The sequence below is a fragment of the Manis pentadactyla genome, chromosome 2 (assembly GCF_030020395.1).
Source record: "Manis pentadactyla isolate mManPen7 chromosome 2, mManPen7.hap1, whole genome shotgun sequence".
Lineage (NCBI taxonomy): Eukaryota > Metazoa > Chordata > Mammalia > Pholidota > Manidae > Manis > Manis pentadactyla.
Genome location: NC_080020.1, coordinates 86,816,686 through 86,840,529, shown reverse-complemented (window position 1 = coordinate 86,840,529; position 23,844 = coordinate 86,816,686). Strand labels below are relative to the sequence as shown.

General features: G+C 39.7%; 1 protein-coding gene across 9 annotated transcripts in view; it reads right to left on the bottom strand.

The window, feature by feature from the left end:
- Window positions 1-23,844, bottom strand: part of MRPS27 (mitochondrial ribosomal protein S27) — a 143,488-nt gene that overhangs the window by 23,842 nt on the left and 95,802 nt on the right. For all 9 annotated transcript variants that reach the window (XM_057494458.1, XM_057494463.1, XM_057494480.1 and 6 more), the window contains exons 5-6: window positions 7,441-7,555; window positions 3,738-3,816 (exon numbers count right to left, since the gene is read on the bottom strand). In XM_057494458.1, coding sequence (XP_057350441.1) covers window positions 3,738-3,816; window positions 7,441-7,555 — 194 coding nt within the window. The remainder of the gene's footprint in view (window positions 1-3,737; window positions 3,817-7,440; window positions 7,556-23,844) is intronic.

Sequence of the window (23,844 nt, the reverse complement as noted above, 5' to 3'; positions counted from 1 at the left end):
CCTAATACCCATTTCTCCTTAAAGTTTTCAAAAAAATAAAAGAGGAGGGAATGCTCCCAAACTCATTTTATGAAGCCAGCATCACTCTAGTACCAAAACCAGGCAAAGACACCACAAAAAAAGAAAACTAAAGACCAATATCCCTGATGAACATAGACGCAAAAATACTCAACAAACTATTAGCAAACTGAATTCAAAAATACATCAAAAAGATCATCCATCATGATCAAGTAGGATTTATTCCAGGGATGCAAGGATGGTACAACATTTGAAAATCCATCAACATCATCCACCACAGCATCAAAAAGGACAAAAACCACATAATCATCTCCATAGATGCCAAAAAAGCATTTGACAAAATTCAACATCCATTCATGATAAAAACTCAACAAAATGGGTATAGAGGGCAAGTATACCTCAACATAATAAAGGCCATATATGACAAACCCACAGCCAACATTATACTTAACAGTGAGCAGCTGAAAGCTTTTCTTTAAGATCAGAAACAAGACAATGATGCCCACTCTCCCCACTTCTATTCAACATAGTACTGGAGGTCCTAGCCATGGCAATCAGACAACACAAAGAAATAAAAGGCATCCAGATTGGCAAGAAAGAAGTTAAACTGTCCCTGTTTGCAGATGACATGATATTGTACATAAAAAACCCTAAAGAATCCACTCCAAAACTACTAGATCTAATATCTGAATTCAGCAAAGTTGCAGGATACAAAATTAACACACAGAAATCTGTTGCATTCCTGTACACTAACGATGAACTAGCAGAAAGAGAAATCAGGAAAACAATTCCATTCACAATTACATCAAAAAGAATAAAATACCTAGGAATAAACCTAACCAAGGAAGTAAAAGACCTACACTCTGAAAGCTACAAGACACTCATGAGAGAAATGAAAGAAGATACCAATAAATGGAATCACATCCCATGCTCATGGATAGGAAGAATTAATATTGCCAAAATGGCCATCCTGCCTAAAGCAATCTACAAATTCAATGCAATCCCTATCAAAATACAAACAGCATTCTTCAACGAACTAGAACAAATAGTTCTAAAATTCATATGGAACCACAAAAGACCCCAAATAGCCAAAGCAATCCTGAGAAGGAAGAATAAAGCGGGGATATTACGCTCCCCAACTTCAAGCTCTACTACAAAGCCACAGTAATCAAGACAATTTGGTACTGGCACAAAACAGACCCATAGACCTGTGGAATAAAATAGAGAGTCCAGATATTAAGCCAAGCATATATACGATAAAGGAGCCATGGATATACAAATGGGGAAATGACAGCCTCTTCAACAGCTGGTGTTGGCAAAACTGGAGAGCTACATGCAAGAGAATGAAACTGGATTACTGTCTAACCCCATACACAAAAGTATACTAAAAATGGGTCAGAGACCTGAATGTAAGTCATGAAACCATAAAACTCTTAGAAGAAAACACAGGCAAAAATCTCTTAAATATAAATATGTGCAAGTTTTTCCTGAATGCATCTCCTCGGGCAAGGGAAACAATATAAAAAATGAACAAATGAAACATGCTAAAAAGCTTCTGTACAGCAAAGGACACCATCAGCAAAACAAAAAGGCATCTTACAGTATGGGAGAATATATTTGTAAGTAACATGTCTGATAAGGGTATATAAAGAACTCGCATGCTTCAACACTCAAAAAGAAAATAACCCCATTAAAAAATGGGTGGAGGATATGAACAGACACTTCTCCAAAGAAGAATTCAGATGGCCAACAGGCACATGAAAAGATGCTCCACATTGCTAATTATCAGGGAAATGCAAATTAAAACCACAATGAGATATCACCTCACACCAGTTAGAATGGCCAAAATAGAAAAGACTAGGAACAACAAATGCTGGCAAGGATGAAGAGAAAGGGGAACCCTCCTATACTGCTGGTGGGAATGTAAAATAGTTCAACCATTGTGGAAAGCAGTATGGAGGTTCCTCAAAAAACTCAAAATACAAATACCATTTGACCCAGGAATTCCACTCCTAGAATTTACCCTAAGAATGCAGGAGCCCAGTTTCAAAAAGACAGATGCACCCCTATGTTTATCGCAGCACTATTTACAATAGCCAAGAAATGGAAGCAACCTAAGTGTCCATCAGGAGATGAATGGATAAAGAAGATGTGGTACATATACACAATGGAATATTATTCGGCCCTAAGAAGAAAATAAATCCTACCATTTGCAACAATATGGATGGAGCTAGAGGGTATTATGCTCAGTGAAACAAGCCAGGCGGAGAAAGACAAGTACCAAATGATTTCACTCATCTGTGGAGTATAAGAACAGAGAAAAAAATGAACCCAAGAATGGACTAACAGTTGCCAAAGGGAAAGGGACTGGGGAGGATGGGTGGCAAGGGAGATATAAGGGGGAAAAGGGGGCATTATGATTAGCACACCTAATGTTGGGGTCGGGGCACAGGGAAGGCAGTGTAGCACAGAAAAGACAAGTAGTGACTCTATAGCATCTTACTAGTCTGATGACAGTGACTGTAATGGGGTATGTGGTAGGGACTTGATAATGGGGGGAGTCTAGTAACCACAATGTTGGTCATGTGATTGATTAATGATACCAAAAAAAAAAAAACCTGAGTGAGAGTGGGTAAGAAGGAAGATTAACATTTCAAGAAGATACAGCAAATATTTGTCGGCAGCTAACAACTGCAAGCCTTTGGAGAGTAAAGGAAGGTAAAGCAGAGATCCAGAGAGGAGGAAGGAGTGAGTTACCCACACTGAGGGCAGAAATGCCCCGTCCACAGCCTGAGCACTACATACTGATGCAATGGAAAAGACCACAGGTGCTGACAAGCAGGGATGAAGGGATGGAAGCCGACAACGGAATCAGAGATGTCATATATGCATGAGTCTGGATCCATGTCCCTGAGGTAGTAAGTGCTCTAGTAAAGGGGGCGCTCCCTCAGGCCTCCTCAGTACCAAGCCTGAGGATGAAATGGTGTAGAGGAAAGCCTTTGTGCATCTTTGCACAATAGCCAGGCCTCCTCCTCTTTCCCTCCTCACTGTCTACATGGCTGCCAGCACAAGCGTGCTGTACTAACTCCCTATCCACTGGCGACTGGCAGGGTTCCACCTGACTGTGGTGGTGAGTGTGCTGCAAACCTATCTTTCCTTGGCATCCCTTACTGCAGTTGAAGTTAAGAGCCACTTTGAATTAATTTCATAGGATCAGAGAATTTGAGGGCAAAGAGATCTTTGATTACTAATTCACATATATAACAGATGAGGAAAAACAAAAACTTAGAGAGGTGAAATGACTTTCCTTCAGTGAGTGTACTGCTCTTTCCAGAAAAAGGCAGCTGATTTTATAGTTTCAATTTCACATAATATAATGACTGTGATTTAAATAAAACAGTTAGTAAACGGTGCTAAAAAAAAGTCAAGCTAATTATTTGTTAGTATAATCTTAACTACCCATGGAAGTTCAGGCAGAGTTTACTGCTTAACTAAATTCATTCTCCTTTGCCCAAAGAGACATAAATAAACTTGAAAAACATGGAGGAAAAAAACTGGATATGATTCTCCTATCTGGTATGGTAAGTCAACTATGCATCTATTTCTGACTGAAAGAGTGATATAAAGAGATGTCACTAAGAAATAAAAAAGGGAAAATACCTATATTTACTTCCCTTTGGCAACCAAAGCCCCAGCTTAATCTGGGTTTGGCTTCTTACCTTTGTAATTTTCTTTCTTTATGAAATAATCCATCAGTAAGTTAAATGTAAAGTTATCTGGAAAAATTCCATATTGGACCTGTAGTGAAAATGAAAGTAAAAGGAAAACAAGAAAAAAGATCCACTTTAATTCAGTTTGTAATATATGCCCATGTATTATTCAGGACAAAACTTGCCACCATTAGCTTTAAAATATCTGACTATCATTTTACAGCATTTGTGACAGTGAAATAGAAGCTGTGACTCATGAGGTTTGGTAATTGGAACTGTTGGCCAGGGTGAGAATGTTGTCAGTGGGTGTCTGATATAAGACAACTGATACGCGAAAAATAAAGTTAGATTCTAACACCTCATCATAGTTAAAAAAAACAAAAAAATAAAACAACAAAACCTCTACATACTCCACTGTCAGTGATTCTTTTTATAAGGTACAAATATCAATGCAAAATGGACTCCCAAGAGAGAGCACACATTATCACATTAGGCAGCGTTTTCTGGTCCTTGGACTGTTTTTCCCCCAATTTTATTGAGATATAATTGATATATAACAAAGTATAAGTGTAAGGTGTGCCACATGATGATTTAGTACACATACATATATGGTGAAATCATTGCAGTAAGGTTAGTTAACACATCTATCGCCTTGCATAACAGTTTTTTTTGTTGCTGTGGTGGTGAGAACATTTAAGATCTACTCTCTTAGCAACTTCCAAGCACACAATATGGTATTGCTGACTATAATCACTATGCCATACATAGATCCTTAGAACTTATTAATGTAACTGAAGTTTGTACTCTTTGACCAATATCTCGCCATTCCTGGGCATTCCACACCCAGCCCATGGCATCTACCATTCTACCTACCTCTGTTTCTATGCATTCAGCTTCTTTAGATTTCACATACAAGTGAGGTCACAGGGTATTTGTCTTTCTGACTTATTTCACTTGGTGTAATGCCCTTAAGGTTTGTCCATGTTGTCACAAATGGCAGGATCTTCTTTTTTATGGCTGAATAATATTCCATTGTGTGTATATACCACATCTTCTTCATCCATTCATCTTTCAATGGACACTCATGTTGTTTCCATGGCTTGGCTATTATGAATAATACTGCAGCGAACGTAGGGGTGCTGATATCTCTTTGAGATAGTGATTTCATTTTCTTTGGTTATGTACCCAGAAGTGGAATTCCTAGGTCATACGGTAGTCCTATTTTAATTTGAGGAACCTCCTACTGTTGTCCATAGTGGCTGCACCAATTCACATTCCCACCAACAGTGTATGAGGGTTCCCTTTTTACCATATCCTCACCAACACTTGTTATTTCTTGTCTCTTAGACTGGTTTTTAAAGACCCTAGAACTATGGCAACAAAATATTACTAACAAGCTCCTAGGATGTTCTGTTCTCAGGCAGCTGTATATTTGAGAATTTAGAATTCTCAAAATATGGGCTTTAGCATCTGCCTCCTAATTTTCTAGGATTGTTTTGATGTAGAAGATTCCTAAGCCTTAGACTTACAGAATCAGAATCTCTGGGAATGGGGCACAGAAACCTGAAGTTTAGTAAGCTTCCCATGTGATCATCATGCATAATCAAGTTTGACTACTAGTGATCTAGAGTGTGGTTATATTTTTGTTTTAAATTCTTACTTCAGTAGGATTAACCACTATTCCCCACACTGCTCCATTCTTCCCCCACCAACCACCAGAAACACTTGAGGAATTTTCCTGCATCCACCCCCTTGGGAGAGTCTGCTAGTCCTAACCCCCTGTTGCAAATCACTGTTTAACTGAGTCACTGTTACTAGTCGGCTGTTTGGGATGCCTCAGGTGTGCTGAAACCTAAGAAAAGTTTAGAAGCCATTGTTTTAAAGGTAGCTCCTGGACAGTGTTTATATTTCTCAAAGCAGTCATCTACATCAGCACTATCCCTGGGGGCTGGGTAAAACAAAAATGTTTTAAATTGATTTATCAGTAAAACTGCAGGGAGCCTTAGAGATCAACTGGTCAGTGATTCTCAACCCTGGCTGCAGATTAGAATCAACTTGAGAGCTTTAAAAAGATACCCATGAGGGATGAGTAGGCAAGCACAGAGGATTTTAAGGGCACTGAAACTACTCTGTATGATACTGTAAAGGTGCGTGTCATTATACATCTGTTCAAGCCCACAAAATATACAGTATCACCAGTGAACCCTAATGTAAACTATGGACTTTGAGTGATAATGATGTGTTACTGTAGGCTCACTGATTATAACAAATGGATCACTCTGGTGGGGATGGTAATAATGGGGGAGACTGTGCGTGTATGAGGACAGGGAACATATGGGAAATCTCTGTACCTTCTGCTCAGTTTTGCTGTGAACCTAAAACTGCTCTAAAAAAATACAGTCTATTTAAAAATTTTTCAAAACCCATTTGAAAAAAATACCAATGCCTAGGCTCCAGAAAGACCAATTAAATTAGAATCTTGGGGGTAGAGAAAAGCATCTGTAATTTTTAAAAGCTTCCTGTGTGATTCTATGGGAAGTTAGGGTTGACAATCACTGATTTGATACAACTCAGTTGACTTAAGAGTCGAAAAACCTAGAACCTAGGATAAAATTATATGCCTGAAGTTACAGGCAATTGGTGGGACTTCCGGGTTACAGCCTGGGTCTTCTGACTTTGCTAATGCTCTTTCCACTAAAACTAGGAGCAGCAGAAAAGGAGACAGATGATTCTGCCTTTCTAGATCCTTCTTGCTTTGTGTTTTCACTGGACTGTTCTTCTTTGAGCATAATCTGTCATTAAACTTTGAACTGAACATTAAATTCTTCCCTGGGGGCCTAATACTAGATTTATCAGTGAACCTGCTTATCTGCTTCATTAAATTATAAGCCTCCTGAGGGCAAGGATAGGATATTGCTCATTTTTGTAGTCAATGCCATGCTCAATAGTGTCTCACACATGAAACGTTTACAATGTGTATTAAGTTGAATTGGGTCCAAGTCATGGGAGTGAAACCCTCCAAACAACATTTGAGTTCTAACATGCAAGGTCCAGTGACACTACAGAAATAATACATTTTCATAGAAATGTTGTTTCAATCTTTTTATGGGTCAGACTAGTGTTGTAGCGTGAGACTCACAATAATAACATTCTAAACTTTTGCTTATTTTGTACTTTATTTCATACAACAAAGGTAACAAAGACTAAACCGTGGGTGGAGTGTAATGTTCAGAGAGACCCTAATCATAGGGGGATCTAAGGGAGGAGTCAGGAAATTCACAAGGTATGTTTTGAGTAACCTAGGCATATTCTTTTTCTAAAAATGTATGAGACAGTCTGAACACTCTGGAAATAGCATTCCGGCAAAATGGTCATGTCCTTTTCCCCAAACTTTACCAAAGGGAACCAGGCAGGAAATCCAAGGCTCAGGGATCAAGAATGAAATGAGCACCAGTGCAGAGTTCTTGGGGTTGGCCTGCCTTTTGCTTTTACTGTCCATTTCTGAGTCACTATGTGTGCAAAAGCAGCAGCTACAGGAATTGTTTTATTAATGTGTTGATTAATTTACATCTAACTCCATTTCTAAAAAGGATATCTGAGAACAAATACATTTTAAAAGTTATTTCTTATACTATTCATTGCTGTAGAATAGGAACAAACACCACATGGTCTAAATTCAGGGAAAGACTACAAATGCCAGGAGACTGCTCACCTTATTTATTAGAGTATATAAGGCTTTGTCTTGTGCACCGTATTTCAGACACTGCCTAATCCAAGTGTGGATGGTCCAGTCTCTCAGGTACCAGCAGTTGGGGCTGTGTCGAAATCTAAAGAAAGAATAAGGAGAGAGTAAAGTGTGTTAACTATTACATGTCAATGCAAAATACATCCTACATCAGTAGGTCCTTTTCTTAGACATTTACAAATGTGCAGTCAATGTGACTATAAGTCATAAAAGTCAACAGTTGATAAAAACTTGATGATAAAACTTATTAACTATAGAGTACACAATGAGAAAGAGAAGGCAAAATAATAATAATAACAAAAATTTTATTCCTTAACAACCCCTCGTCCAACATCTTGCTTTAAAATATGAGATTTACAACAAATGATATGGGGAAACTATTCAACTAACCATATGTGGCGTTATGTATATACATATTTCATTAAAAGAGAGATGTGAGGATGAAGTTGACACTTCTGAAGTTTAAAATAAAACAGATAAAACAATAATGAAAAACAAGAGTAGCACAGCAACTCTAGAGGCAAATCAGCCTTTGAAATCAGCTAATGATATTTCTGTGGCACTCAGGAGAGATGGGGACACTCTTCACTGAACCAAGAGAAAACAAAAAAGCAGAAAAAAATTAAAATTGAGCTAAATTTAACATTCAGGTCCTCCAGGATCCACAATCCCACCAGCTTTCTCATGGCTTCATTCCAGCTCTTTCCATCTCCTTGGTTCCTACAGCTCCCCACATGGGTTTTTAAAGCCTACGCAGCCCAAACTGAGGTGTATACAGTAACAATGTTCCCACAAAGGAATGGAACTGGGAAAGGAATTCTGAATGCTGCTCTTGCCTCCCGTCTACACACACTGGTGACACCTGGGGCTGGGGTGTCACCAGTTCCTGGGGGTGCCTGACACAAGGTTGCCAGTGGAGGCATGACCGTAAAGAGTCTGTATAAAGCACTTTGCAGTTCTTTTTACTTATCTGTTTGAGTGGGACAGATCCTGAAACATCATATCATGTCAGCGGAAGACCTCACCATTTCTTTAACTATTCAGAAAGAAGGTTTCTAAAAGGCCCTACAAAAATCAAAGTGTTTTCTTAAAAACAAAAAGGTCAGACAAAAACTTGGAGTGAAAGGTTTCTGTGCTCTATTTGAGGGTTGGGGATAGGCTAGTACTAGTATATTTTAGAGGCAGGTTATTCAATCTGCCACCTGCTATTTCCTGCCATCTGCTCTTGGGAGAGTTTCCTTCTGAACACGTTCTCTGCCAAAATAAAAGCTGAGAAAGAGAGAGGAAATGAGAAGTAGTATTTAATTTAGGATATTTATTAGTGCTCTGGTGAGAGAATTGGCAAAAATAAGATCTGAAGACGTTTTATGGATATAGAGTCATCTACCCTCTTCCGACCTTTGAAAATCTTAGATTTGGCTGGAAAACATTTCTCATTCTAGGTTTCTCTACAGATTTAACCCCCTAAAAGCAGAAAGATAGAAATATATCAAGTTATGCTCAGGATGAACATGCCCTGGCCAGGAAAAGGCACTGTATGGGGTCTGGTGGTACCAGGGCTACTGGGATCCTCTGTACACAAACGCAACAAAAAATATGTATCTTTTAGTATTTCATACTTTCCCTCATATTGTAAAGTCAACTGGTGAGCTACTTGAGTTCCTTTCCTGGTTACTCTGAAAAATTTGAGATTTGAAGTGTAATGGCCAATTAAAAGTTAATTTTATTTTTTAAAGAAAAAGGTTAAGTGAAGTATCAGGTAAACTGCCGAAATCACAGTGATGCGTCCTTGCTGGCCTGTAGACTACCCGGGCACGTAGAGGCAGTGATTCATTCAACACTGATTCATTCCTCAATGCCTGACACAATTTGTGACCCAAAAGATTTTCAGAAAATGAAAAAAAAGAGCCTCAATCAAAACATGTATTAAATGCTGTTAATGTATTGATCATTTTATTAATATCTGTGGTATACACAAAGAATCATAAACTCTTTATTTGGGGCATTTATAATCTCATCACAAATGTTACAGGAAACTGAGTTTTAACAGTAACACAAGGTGGGTCATGATATGGATGCGGCTTGATGCTGAGATGTGTTCTGGAAGTAGTGGTTGTTAGGTTCAGTCCATTTTTTCCTTTAAAAATAAGCAAACAAAACAAAATAAAAAACACCTCCTTTGCCCACATTATTTTCAACCTAAACCTCATTTTACATAGAATCTTCTGTCTCTGGATGTGTCCAATGACCACTGAAGTGATGGCTGTTCTTTTCGGTGGAATGTGAGAGCACCATTATTATACCCAACCAAACACCCGTTTGTCTTATTCATGATCAGCAGACCATTTTTAGGCTTTGAAGAATAACAAAGATTAATAGGACCTAGTTATAGACCTTCAGAGCACAAACTAAAGTTTCTTTAAAGCCATTTGCTAACTTTCTGAGGCTAACTTCAACACAGGGAAGGACAGAAAAGTCTTCTCAGAAGTCTGTCTTTCTGTCCTCACACTTAATTTCTCAGAAGCCTGAAGGGAAAGGCACTCAAGTCTTCACACATCTACCATAAACATCTCAGCCCAGCAGCCTCTGAGAGATCTGTCAACAGACTCAGAAGGGTCTTTAATAAGCCCACTCCTTCTCCCACCCTGGAACAGGGAAACTGCATAATATGACCTCTGCCCCCTGGGACCTAATAATGTAGATGCACAACCAGGTCCATAACATTTTCAACTAAACAAAACCAATTTAATGACAACTCTAAATCAATTCAGGAATGAGGGAAACATACATGTGTTATCAGATATGCTGCCCAGAGAGCAATTACTGTATTTCCCAGCCAATCAGCAAATACTCTTTTCTAAGCCTCCATCAGTGTTAAAAAATGAATTAGCACCCAACTTCTATGAGTAGCTACCTAGAATATTAACAATTCAAACATTGAGATAGTAGGATCCGAAAGCAAATTTGGATAGCAAGTTTGGATAGCAAGTTTGAGATGAATTCCTTTGTCAATGACATTTCAAGCAGTTCAGACAGATAAACCTGGGTCCTTTTCAGAACTGCCAGTTTATATGACAGGCCAGTACATCTCTGAAATGGGTACTTGCCTGGAATGATTCTGTGGTCTGCTGGACGAACATTCTCCCTCTCAGCCAGGAGAAAGGCAAAGAGACAAGAACACAACTAACACATTGATTTTCCAATTTGCCTGCAAACAGACTGGCTTTTCTTCTCGCCTGCTCTGACCACCAGCCTGACTGATGACAGGCAGCCGCTGCAGGAGTCCCCTCTGTGCCCCATGCCATCAGCTGTTTGCTCACCTCAACAGAAGCTTTATTGTTGTTCAGGCCAGCAGGCTGCCAAGCTAGGCAAACTGTGTGAGTGTGGAAAAGATAAACAAATGCAACCCAGATTACCCCAGCAATGCTTGTGCTCATGAAGTACAGAGAGTTTTTGAGCTTCCAGCTTATAAAATATAAGCAAACTTCAATTCTAAAAACATGAGTATTTATTGGAGGAAGAAGGGGCACCAGAATGGGGAGAGAATGAAGAACTGTGGTCTCCAGCTCCAGCTCCCGTTCCAAGAGCTGGCATCCCATAGTGGAAGAGATCTCTGCCCACAGCACAAACAGGGTTTCCAGGTGAAGGCAGGATTTGCCTAGGAAGCAACACCATGAACAACCAAATGGAAGGAACTGAGAAATTTACCCTCCTCAAAAATTAGGTTATCATTAGGTCTCCTAGGGCACTGGCCTGCACTGTTGCTCATTCAGGACTGATGCTACCAGGAAGGAAGGAAGGACAGCAGAATTGCAGACTGCAAAATTGACGTGGAGGTAAAAGTCTTCGATACCTTAGCTAGTTTTTAGAAGGAAAGAGAGGTTATATCCAAGAAGTGAAGAGTGAAAAGAAAAACCCCAGAGATGTACTATTATAATCACAGCATTGAAGGCACTATACTGAGTGTAGAAAAGTCACATGGGATTTTCTATTTGTGATCCGTTTCAACGTTTCATTGAGCAAACAAAAAGTGCGGTACAGCCTTTCTGCCATAGGATTCAAATAAAGGTTATCATTGAGGGCAAAAGGGGCAGTGCTCACCAGCTCTTTCAGAATCACAAATAAAAGTGCCCCTGGCAGAGCAGGGCTGGTGCACAGATGCCAGGGCCTGGAGCTCAGCAGCCCCGTTTAGCTGCAGCACTGGCTCTTCCAGATGAATGAGCAAGCTTTCCACAACGTTTAGCTGATTATGAGAGCCACCAACCTTAAACACACACATGCAGCTTTCCTTCCTCCCTAGTGAATTCTGTATCCTGTGGCAACAGGCTTTACAGATGGAAACCTCAGCCCCTGAGCTGGGGACACATGGAGATGAGTGAGGGGCCGGGGAAAGGGAGGAAAGACAGAATGCCAAGAAGAAAACACAGCTGCTCCAAAGCATGCAGGGTAGACCGGGGCCTTATCAACGAAGCAGAGTGTGTAATTATTAAAAGGTTTGAGCACTTTCCTGAACCAGAACCAAAGACCAACAAAGTGTCATGTGACTATTTAAACCAAAATCTGATTCAGTCACTGCTACCCACTTTCTCATTCTACAATCACTTTCTTTTGTATCCTGCTGGAAATCCTGCTTTCATCAATTATTAGTTGCCCTCAACTACCATATACAAAATCAGTGAGATAATTTTCTAATCACTATTGTATTTTTGTCAAGTGTTTAAAAAATGGGGCAGAATCAAATTTAGGAACTGATAAAAAAGACATCAGTATTGTAGGTTAAAATCTCTTTCCCGCTGAGATCCCAGTCTTACTACTACAGGCAAACTTGGGTTAATTTTAATTTTGGACAGCCTGTCCTGATTGTACACTAAGAGGGGCACCAGGAGCAAGAACCCTCTCCCAACAACACCCTCAGATAGTCCACCAGTTTGGGCTCGGACATTTCTGATGCATTTGTTACCTACTTCATGAGGCAGATAAAAATGTCCTTTAAAAAAAAATTCTAATACTTTTTCCTTTCTTAAAAGACAAGCTTACAGAGATATAATGTACAAACAGTAAGATCCCTGCTATTCAGTGTACAGGGCTACGGGCTTGACAAATGCGAACAACTATGTAACCACCACAGTCAAGACATAAGAACAGCTCTGTCAGTGCTGCCTTTGTAATCGCCCTCTCCAAAATTTGTTGGTCAAATTAAGCACATTTTATTTAGATAACCTCCTTGGGTCTCTTTCTAATCCCAGTTATTAATTTTGGAAGAGGAAAAGCAAAGAAGGTAACAAAACTATAATTTTTCTCTTAGTTTCTAAGTTATATTGTGTCAATTTCCAGAAAGAATTTGAAAATCCCAGTTTGCAAGTTGTTTTCTCTGAGTCCTATAGTCATTAGACCTTCTGGTATCTCTCTGTGCCATTCTAAAAAGGGTAATAAGCAAGTGGATTTTGGTAGAGAATAACACAAGCATGGAATTTTGCAAATGTGAAGTGCTAAATAAATGCAGCATAATAGCACATTTTTTGAAGTGAAAATGGATAACAGAGAGACTTGTTAGATATCGAAGTCAGAGTCTAAATTTGTCAGACCCAAGGCTTAAAAATGAGGTCAGTAGCATTCCACCCGGAAACACACTGGTATGACATGTGAGAAATGACTCCAAGAGGAATACTGTTTTCCATATCCTCTCTGGAAACAGAAAGAAAGCAGTGACAAGTTGGACATTACGTCCCAAATTATTATCTTTTTCTTGTCTCTCTGATCCGGCTGCTGTTTTGCCACATTGACCTCGCTCACTCTAGAAGATGAATTTTTTATTCATGAAGTTAAGTTTTTATTTACCAGTAGCTAACCTGTGCCAGTTGGCCCATATCCTACCCCCACTGGCTTACCCAGTTTCCTCTAACTGCAAACAGTCTTAAAGATGACATCCTCCCTTTCTGATTCAGAAAGAAAAACAACTAGACTGACTCTATGTTCTGTTGCTCTTTCTGTCATGTCAGAATGAAGGCAATTGGTCTTTGTAAACTGGAATGCCATTTTTATTAACCTCTAAAAGATGACGGATATGGATTATAGGCAGAGTGGGAGATGAAAAAAGTATTTACAGTGACTGCTGAGGTGCCCTCCTTGTGATGGTCCTAAAAGCAAAGAATGGCTATCTCTGTGGCCAGCAATTGACCACAGTGCAACTATGCCCAGAAGCCCCTAGTGGGCTTCTCTAGACATAATAAAGCTGGACACACAGGTTAGCTTCAGGTCTGAGAGACAGTCACTGGAAGGCAAAGTGCGGCTAAAGGGAGAAGGCATTTAGCTAGGAACAGCAGGAAGTTGAGAAAAACTGAATCTTGGAACCAGTCCTATTTATAAAAGCACAGAAAGTTTCAGGAATTGGATTGGTTTGGGTAGAGATAAGGGAAATACTTTAGATTTTCAGTAGGAAACCTATGAGCAATGAACTAGCCTGTTTAGAAAAAACACAAACATTGCCTGATGTCTTCTCAAGTTTTGGCCAGGAACTTCAAACAAAACTTCTACAAAATCATGAATAATCTGATGACTAAGACAGGAAATCACATATATTAATTAATCACTAGTAGGCTGTCCATACAATAGTTCTAAAGAAGGGGAAGCTAAAAAAGAAAAAGGAGGAAAACAAAAGAACAGAAATCAGAATTTCTAGGCTTAGTGAAGTTGTCAGGATTAAGTTTGCCACAAAAGAAATGAGCATGTAAAGAGATGGCTGGGCCAGGGGTTAGAGCACATCAGTATGGAAGCAGAAAAGAATTAAACAGATTTGTATGTGTTTCTGTGTGTGAGATTACAGATTTCTTTAGGGGTATTTTTGAGGAAAGAGAAGTTCAGCATTAATCTGGATTTCTTAAGAATCAGATTTTTTTCTTAAAGAAGAAGAGCATCTCAGTGTTTTAAACATTGATTCTCTAATATATGGAAAAGTTGAATACCTAAAGATTCTGTTTATAGCAAAAGATCAGACTTACTCCTAGTTCTATAACCCTAGTTCATAGCTAGTTTCTATTTCTGGAACTCCATATTAAGACTTCAAGCTCTTAGAAGTTAGGAGAGACATTTTTTCTTTTTGTGTACCACAGTAGTAGGTGTTTGAAGATTTGGCAACAGTGATGAGGTCTACTAAGACTGTATAAAAACAAATAATGCATGTTGAAATTCATGAGTTTTATTAATATTTGAAACAGTAAACCACTTTCAGTTTTGAAGTATCATCCTGCCTATAAATGGATGAGGCCAGGAGGAAATGTTACCTTTTTTTGTGAAAGACAGGAGGTGCTCAGAGATGGCAGAGAATGTGGAATAATATGTGGTCATTTGGGAAGCCTCCTACTCCTCACTTTCCTCCCTGCTGCCTCCTTCCCACCAGACATCAAAGATATATGGACCTGTCGTACAGTAAGTTCAGGGAACAGACAAGCTGATAGGAGAGTGGAACCAAAACCACGAGGGCAGAAGACAGAGTACATGATTCAAAGAACTCCCCTAACAAGTTCTAAATAAAAAAACTTAGACCCCCCTCAAGACCTGAAGAGACTTTTAGGCCAATTAAATTGGGGGTAGGAGAAGGAGGAAAGCTTATATAGAATTAGAGAATCTATCATCTACTGCTGGTGGGAACCTTCAATATCCACTATCCATTACACTATTTATTAAGAAGTTACTATTTCCCAATGTGAATATGATGTGAAATCGTCAAGTCTAATGCCTTTAACTTTACAGAGGAGGAATCTTGGTGTCCAGTGAAATAAAATGACTTACCAAAGGTCAGCACAGTCAGCTGCAGGACCGAAACCAGGCCCTTTACTCTTATTCTTCTACCACAGCCTCTCAATTCCTTTATTTGTAAGACATCTTTAAAAAGTATCTCTACACTTTGACAAAGGTTTCTAACATACTGAAAAATACACAAGATCTCTTCTAAATTCAGAGAAAAATACTCAGGCTGGGCAACAGTTCTGGAATTGCCCTGAACCAGCTGCTTGACTTTGGAAAGTCCCTTGATCCTTCAGGATTTCAGTTTCCTCTAACTATAAAACAAATGAAGAGGTAGGATTATCTGGATTATGAACTCAAACGTCTCCAGGGGCCAGTCAGTTAATAAAAATGCATGAAGAACCATGTAAGACAATATGTACAAAGCTGCTTGTATAAGCAAAGTAGCTGCCTAGTTATACTGTTTCTGGAAACATACTCTGTGGGCCAAAGAAAATACACTGGAACTCTGGACTAGACCAGACCCCCAAAACTCCTTCCAGCTCTTAAGCTTAATGACTCTGAAGAATAATAAGCCTAATCCACTAATTAAAACATCAGTTTTTGCATACTTTTATTAAACCAGAAAAATGGCAGTGATACAAATAAGTGAATAGAGACTCAAAGATAAACAAGCTACCATTCAGCCCACAGATGACTCCATTCCATTTGACTAGCCTCTGTTCCCCTACCAGGTGAACACCATTTTGCCCAGTCTACAGAGATCATTATGGGGACAGCAGACTTTGCAAACTGGCATCTAAAATTTCAAGATGAGATGATACAATCACTAAAGTTAAACTCACAGTCCTTAAGTAGATTTTAATTAGAGATTAAGTTTTACAGGAAATTAAATTTCAGTAATTGATCCCTCCATTAGTATTTTCTACTCAAATGAATACTTCATTGTACTCAATTTGAACCTAAGACTCTGACATTCAAAATAACTGTCCTATACAACACAAACTGTTTTGTTTGTTGCTCCTTTCTTTTATTCCTTAAATAAATAACTGCTAAGCAGTTATAACCACCTCAGTCAGATCCCCACCATAAATTACTTGTTTTGGGTATCAAACCTCCTCTTATCTGGCAAATTCCTAGAACAGAAATGGTTGAGCCCTTTTAAAAAGGGGGACTAGAATGGGGGTGATCTTAGGGATACTAAGAAATTACTTGCCAGATTCTAGAACTATAAAAGGATACAATCTCTTTTTATAGTTAAAAAGGAAAGAAATTTGAAAATTGAGATTTAGATTTGTCAGTGCAGTTGGTTTTTAAAAAGTTTAGTCACTTACACAAATAAGCCCTTATTTACATATGAAGGTAGGAAAATTAAGATGACCTTTCTTTCTTGTGCTGCCAAATGGTAAAAATCAGGATGAATACATTTAGTAAGCAGCTCCTCTTGGCTCAAGCTAGTCCTTCTCCCATTATAAAACCAAGCTTTTCAAAAAAACTGAGTATCTGAAATTGTACAAACTTAACATACTAAGAAAATTCTTAACAATGACCGAATACAAACTTCATGCTATAGAAAGGCTACGGGTTAAGACAATTTCTTTTAATATAATAACAGTCATAAGAAAGAATGTAGAAAGGCTACAGGTTAAGACAATTTCTTTTAATATAATAACAGTCATAAGAAAGAATGTTTACAAATCTAGAAGAGAAGAATGAGGTCTTTAGTAATATACCAAATAGAAAAGTCTGGGTGAATTTGCCCTAGCTGGCAAACCTTCCATAAAACCACCATGCTACAGCTAAACAAAAGTTCTTAGGCTAGCCCAGAAGGAGGGAATGAACAATTTAAAACATCTTTTATTGCCTGAGAAATTTTTTTCAAATGTCTGAAAGTGCCAGGAGAGCTCTCTCAGTGTGACTGCAGGCGGCTTTCCAAAGTCCCTCTGCTTTTCTCAGTATGAGTCACAGGGAGAGGGGAGAGCATCTTGGCAAATACACAGTCTTTCTTCTTTGGTTCCACCCACCCTCCTCCTTTTATTTTACTTTTTTTTAAAAAAAGCTTTGATGGATAATAGTTAAATAGATTCCAGACAGGCTTAACTGAAGAAGTTTGAACACCAGGGAGGCAAAATATCATTGCAGAAGTCTCCATTGTTTGCCATTGTGAGCCACAAACGCAGGGAGGCATCCTCTGCATCCTGAAAAGGGCTGGGCCCATTGATCATGTGTCAGATCATAGCTGTGCTTTGTGGGAGAGGAGAGAGAAACAAGCTATGAAAATGCCTTCGCTTCCCTAGCTTCCTAAACATCATTAGCTCACATGCTGGACAATTACAGCAAACTGGCAGGGGCAGGGGCTCAGTCTTTATGAGTGCACATTAAATGGAATTTTAACTGCAGCAGCTGTAGGCTATCTGTGTGTACATACATGGCTGCTACAATGCATGCAGCCTTCATTGAACAGGACAGTTTTTCTTCACTAATATTAAGCAAAAAAGCAAGGGATCTAGATTTAAAAAAATTTTAAGAAAAAACAATAATGTTAAGGAAAAGATGAACTTTAATCTAAAGAGAGAAGAGTCCAACTGCTGTACCTTTATGGAATCCCTTATTACAACACAATGGGGGCACTTGGGGAGAGCAAAGCTACTCTCTCCTGCATGTGATCATCATCAGCCTACTATGAATCACAATATGCTGGACTTTTGAGTGTCAGCGAGAAACATACTCCTTACCTTCAGTGAGGTTAGACGGCATAGATCAAAAAAACAGTATTTTCTGAGTATTAAAAACAAGCTTAAAAGGTTAATTCATAAGAATCATATGCAATTCCTCATTTATGTAACACTAATTATTTCATAACACCCAGGTACTAAAGTTTTCAAATTTATAGTGACTCCAACTTTCCTCTCCTCTTCCCAATAATCTCTTTTTTTATTTGGTTGTTTTCTTCAGATGTATTTAAGAAATAAAATGTTACATACATAAATAAAACTATACCTTCTTCCTTCCACTTTCCAGAGAACAGCTGGTGTCCATGATTCTCTGCATGATTCTGCATGTAGGAATGTGTCCTCTGTTGAGTACTTGTAGGCACTTGTGCCTTTAAACTCTGCATCAATGACCACAGGGAACTGAGCCAAATCACAATAATATGTGCTTCTCCAGGCTCCACAAAATCACTACTATCTCAGATGTGAGGGAGCATTGGGTGCCCTCTTTACTGTGGAAATGAATCAGCACTGCCACTAGAAAAATCCCTGAAAAGGTGATTGCCACTCTGCATTTCACTGTAACTCAGTCCTGACTCAGTTTGTGACCTGGTTAAATCAACCTGAGAATCAGTTTTTTTGTCATCTATAAAATAGAGGTGACAATGCCTTTATCACTGGGTTGCTATGAAAATCAAAGGAGAATTAGTTAAGTATTTTAACCTGTAACACCTACTGGAAGCAAGCAGAGTAGAAATATACACACAAACAAGTAATATTGTTAAAGCTCCTTGACAGAGGCTGGGTGGCGTGCTGTCAGGCATCCTTACAGTTGCTATTGGCGTGTCTCCATCAGGCCAAGGCCTATGACAGAGCTGCTTTTGGTAGGAGAGACATGGTAAAGATATAAGACTTGGAAGGAGGGGCGGAAGATGGCGGTGTGAGTAGAGCAGTGGAAATCTCCTCCCAAAACCACATACATCTATGAAAATATAACAAAGACAACCCTTCCTAGAATAAAGACCAGAGGACACAGGACAATATCCAGACCACATCCGCACCTGAGAGAACCCAGCGCCTTGTGAAGGGGGTAAGATACAAGCCCCGGCCAGGCGTGAGCCGAGCGCCCATCCCCCCAGCTCCCAGCGGGAGAAGAATAGGCAGAGCGGGAGGGAGACGGAGCCCAGGGCTGCCGAAAACCCAGCCCCCGCCATCCGGGCCAGAGCGCACACACAGTATGTGCCCAGGGGGCCCTGGATGCTAGGAAAACAGGGCAGCAAGAACAGTGAGCGGGCACCGGAGGCCAGGCGCCGGAGGACATAAGAAAGGCGCGTGAACATATTTTTTTTTTTTTTTTTTTTTTTTGCTGTTTTGTTTTGGCGAGCGCTTTTCGGAAGTCTTAAAGGGATAGTGCCCCCAATACTAGGGAAACAGGGCAGCAAGACCAGTGAGCAGATGCCTGAGGCTGGCGCCGGAGAATAAAGATAAACGAGCGGCCACTTTATTTTTATTTTTTATTTTTTTTAATTTAAATTTTTTTTTGTGGTCATTGTTTTGTTTTGGCGGGTGCTTTTTGGAGGTCTTGAAGGGGCAGGGTGGGACACTTGATCCAGAGGTGGGCAATCCGGAGATCTCTGGGGACCCTAACCCCTGGGCTGCAGGGAGCAGGGAGGCCCCTTACAGAGATAAATAGCCTCCAGGCCGCTCCCCCTCCAACGCGACTCCACCACTTTGGAGCAGAGGCCCGAACCAGGCCCCACCCACAGCAACAGCGGAGATAAACTCCATAGCAGCCAGGCAGGAAGCAGAAATCCTGTCTGCGTGCAGCTGCCCAGCACAAGCCACTAGAGGTCGCTGTTTTCCCAGGAGGGCTGCAAACCAACAAGAAGGGAAGTTCTTCCAGCCGTCACTCGTCCCAGCTCTGCAAACTATTCCTATCACCATGAAAAGGCAAAACTACAGGCAGACAAAGATCACAGAGACAACACCAGAGAAGGAGACAGACCTAACCAGTCTTCCTGACAAAGAATTCAAAATAAGAATCATAAACATGCTGACAGAGATGCAGAGAAATACGCAAGAGAAATGGGATGAAGTCTGGAGGGAGATCACAGATGCCAGAAAGGAGATAGCAGAAATGAAACAAACTCTGGAAGGGTTTATAAGCAGAATGGATAGAATGAAAGAGGCCATTGATGGAATTGAAACCAGAGAACAGGAACACATAGAAGCTGACATAGAGAGACATAAAAGGATCTCCAGGAATGAAACAATGTTAAGAGAACTGTGTGACCAATCCAAAAGGAACAATATCCGTATTATAGGGGTTCCAGAAGAAGAAGAGAGAGGAAAAGAGATGGAAAGTATCTTAGAAGAAATAATTGCTGAAAACGTCCCCACACTGGGGGAGGAAGTAATCGAACAGACCACGGAAATACACAGAACCCCCAACAGAAAGGATCCAAGAAGGGCAACACCAAGACACATAATAATTAAAATGGCAAAGATCAAGGACAAGGAAAGAGTGTTAAAGGCAGCTAGAGAGAAAAAGGTCACCTATAAAGGGAAACCCATCAGGCTAACGTCAGATTTCTCGACAGAAACCCTACAGGCCAGAAGAGAATGGCATGATATATTTAATACAATGAAACAGAAGGGCCTTGAACCAAAGATACTGTATCCAGCACGACTATCATTCAAATATGACGGTGGGATTAAACAATTCCCAGACAAACAAAAGCTGAGGGAATTTGCTTTCCACAAACCACCTCTACAGAACATCTTACAGGGACTGCTCTAGATGGGAGCACTCCTAGAAAGAGCACAGCACAAAACACCCAACATATGAAGAATCGAGGAGGAGGAACAAGAAGGGAGAGAAGAAAAGAATCTCCAGACAGTGTATATAACAGCTCAATAAGCGAGCTAAGTTAGGCAGTAAGATACTAAAGAGGCTAACCTTGAACCTTTGGTAACCACGAATTTAAAGCCTGCAATGGCAATAAGTACATATCTTTCAATAGACACCCTAAATGTTAATGGGCTGAATGCACCAATCAAAAGACATAGAGTAATAGAATGGATAAAAAAAGCAAAATCCATCTATATGCTGCTTACAAGAAACTCACCTCAAACCCAAAGATATGTACAGACTAAAAGTCAACGGATGGAAAAACATATTTCAGGCAAACAACAGCGAGAAGAAAGCAGGGGTTGGAGTACTAATATCAGACAAAATAGACTTCAAAACAAAGAAAGTTACAAGAGATAAAGAAGGACACTACAAAATGATAAAGGGCTCAGTCAAACAAGAGGATATAACCATTCTAAATATATATGCACCCAACACAGGAACACCAGCATATGGGACAGGAACACCAGTAAGGATGGCTGCCATCCAAAAGACAGAGAACAACAAATGTTGGCGAGGCTGTGGAGAAAGGGGAACCCTCCTACACTGCTGGTGGGAATGTAAGTTAGTTCAACCATTGTAGAAAGCAGTATGGAGGTACATCAAAATGCTCAAAACAGACCTACCATTTGACCCAGGAATTGCACTCCTAGGAATTTACCCTAAGAATGCAGCAATCAAGTATGAGAAAGATCAGTGCACCCCTATGTTTATCACAGCACTATTTACAATAGCCAAGAATTGGAAGCAACCTAAATGTCCATCGATAGATGAATGGATAAAGAAGATGTGGTACATATACACAATGGAATACTACTCAGCCATAAGAAAAGGGCAAATCCAACCATTTGCAGCAACATGGATGGAGCTGGAGGGTATTATGCTCAGTGAAACAGGCCAAGCCCAGAAAGAGAAATACCAAATGATTTCACTTATCTGTGGAATATAAGAACAAAGGAAAAACGGAAGGAACAAAACAGCAGCAGAATCACAGAACTCAAGAATGGACTAACAGGTACCAAAGGGAAAGGGACTGGGGAGGATGGGTGGGTACGGAGGGATAAGGTGGGGGGAGAAGTTGGGGGGGTATTAAGATTAGCATGCATGGGGGGGTAGGAGAAAAGGGAGGGCTGTACAACACAGAGAAGGCAAGTAGGGATTCTACAACATTTCGCTATGCTGATGGACAGTGACTGTAAAGGGGTTTATAGGGGGGACCTGGTATAGGGGAGAGCCTAGTAAACATAATATTCGTCATGTAAGTGTAGATTAGTGATACCAAAAAAAAAAAAAAAAGAGGGCAGTTCCTGTGTGGTAACCTCCAATGAGTTCTACACAAGAGTATAAAGGGCATATAAAAGTGTAGGCAAAGGGTCTGTTTGTGTTTATACAGAGGATCAGAGCCTAATTGGGCTACCCCGAAAATGAACTAAGATATGATATGAAAAAGAACTTCTAACATCAGCACTCTCTGGAAGACTCATGCCAGAAGATGATCATCAAAAAACCCCAACAAAGATCCACGCACTGCTACAGCTATAGATGCACTCATCCCACCAGCTCCTTGACATGCCATGGGAATGAAGGAGATATCTAAGCTGGCCTGTGCATACAGTAAAACAACAAATTTGACTGGATCTATACTGTTGGAACTCAATCAAGAATTAGGAGAAGTGCAAATTGTAGCGCTCCAAAATCTTACAACTACAGACTATTTACTGTTAAAAGAACGGAAGGGATGTGAACATTCCCCAGGAATGGGTTGTTTTAATTTGTCTGATTTCTCTCAGACTGTTCAAGTTCAGTTGGACAATATCTACCATATCATAGATAAGTTTTCACAAATGCCTAAAGTGCCTAACTGGTTTTCTTGGTTTCACTGGAGATGGCTGGTAATTACAGGTATGCTTTGGTTATGTAACTATACTCCTATTATGTTACTGTGTGTTCGCAATTTAAGTAGTAGCTTAAAACCTATACATGCTGAAGTTCCTCTACAAGAAGATATGTCAAAGAAATAATCAATCTTCCCATGTTTTCTGCCACCTGCTACTTCTGTAGCTTTTCTTCTTCCTTCCTAATTACAACCCTTATATAGAATTCGTTCCTCATATCAAATTTACCGAGTATCATAATTCTTCCAAGTGGTAAAGATACCTCAAGAGAAATGCTGGGCATAGAAGCTACAGGGCATAAATATGCAAAGAAATAAAAAGCTAACCATTTCAAACAATAAGGCTTCTCTCTCAATTACCAACTTTACATTTCACTGTATAGCCCCGGAAGATGACTGGTTAGCCAGAGACGGGTAAGATTCCTCAAGTGAGGAACAACCTAAGACAGGCACAGTCGCAGGGGGGTCATCAGGTGAGAAACTGGGGATCAACAGAAGTGAGGCTTAGAACCTCACCCCCCCGTTCTGAGAGAAATCTTCTGCATACGTGGATGTTTTATTGCCCTTGTCTAGCTTGGATTAACACATAGTCTACAGGCACACACCTGATCATCTACATTTGCTCTCTTACAACACTAAACTATGTTTTCTACCTTTATCTTGAATCTACCTACCACTTCAGCATTTTATTAAAAATAATAATAATAAAGAGGGAAATGTGGTATCCACATATAAATCAAGTATAAAAATCAAATGAGTATTCATATTTGAACTGACTGTTTATAGTTCATAATGCATGAGCAAAACCGAAGGTTTCTGTGATGGCTGCCCTTGTACTGTTCACCATGTAAGAACTTATTCACTATGTAAGAATTTGTTCTCCATGTAAGAACTTGTTTGTTATGCCTCAGAAGATTGGAGACTGATGAAAATTAGGCTTGGGGTGGATTAATGATTGTGCATTGAGCATTGACTCCCCTATACAGAATTTTATTGTTGTTAACAACCATTTGATCAAGAAATATGAGAGATGCCCTCAGACAAAAAAAAAAAGTATACACTTCCAATGGTAAAATAATAAGTAACCAGGATGTAATGAATATAGTCAAGAT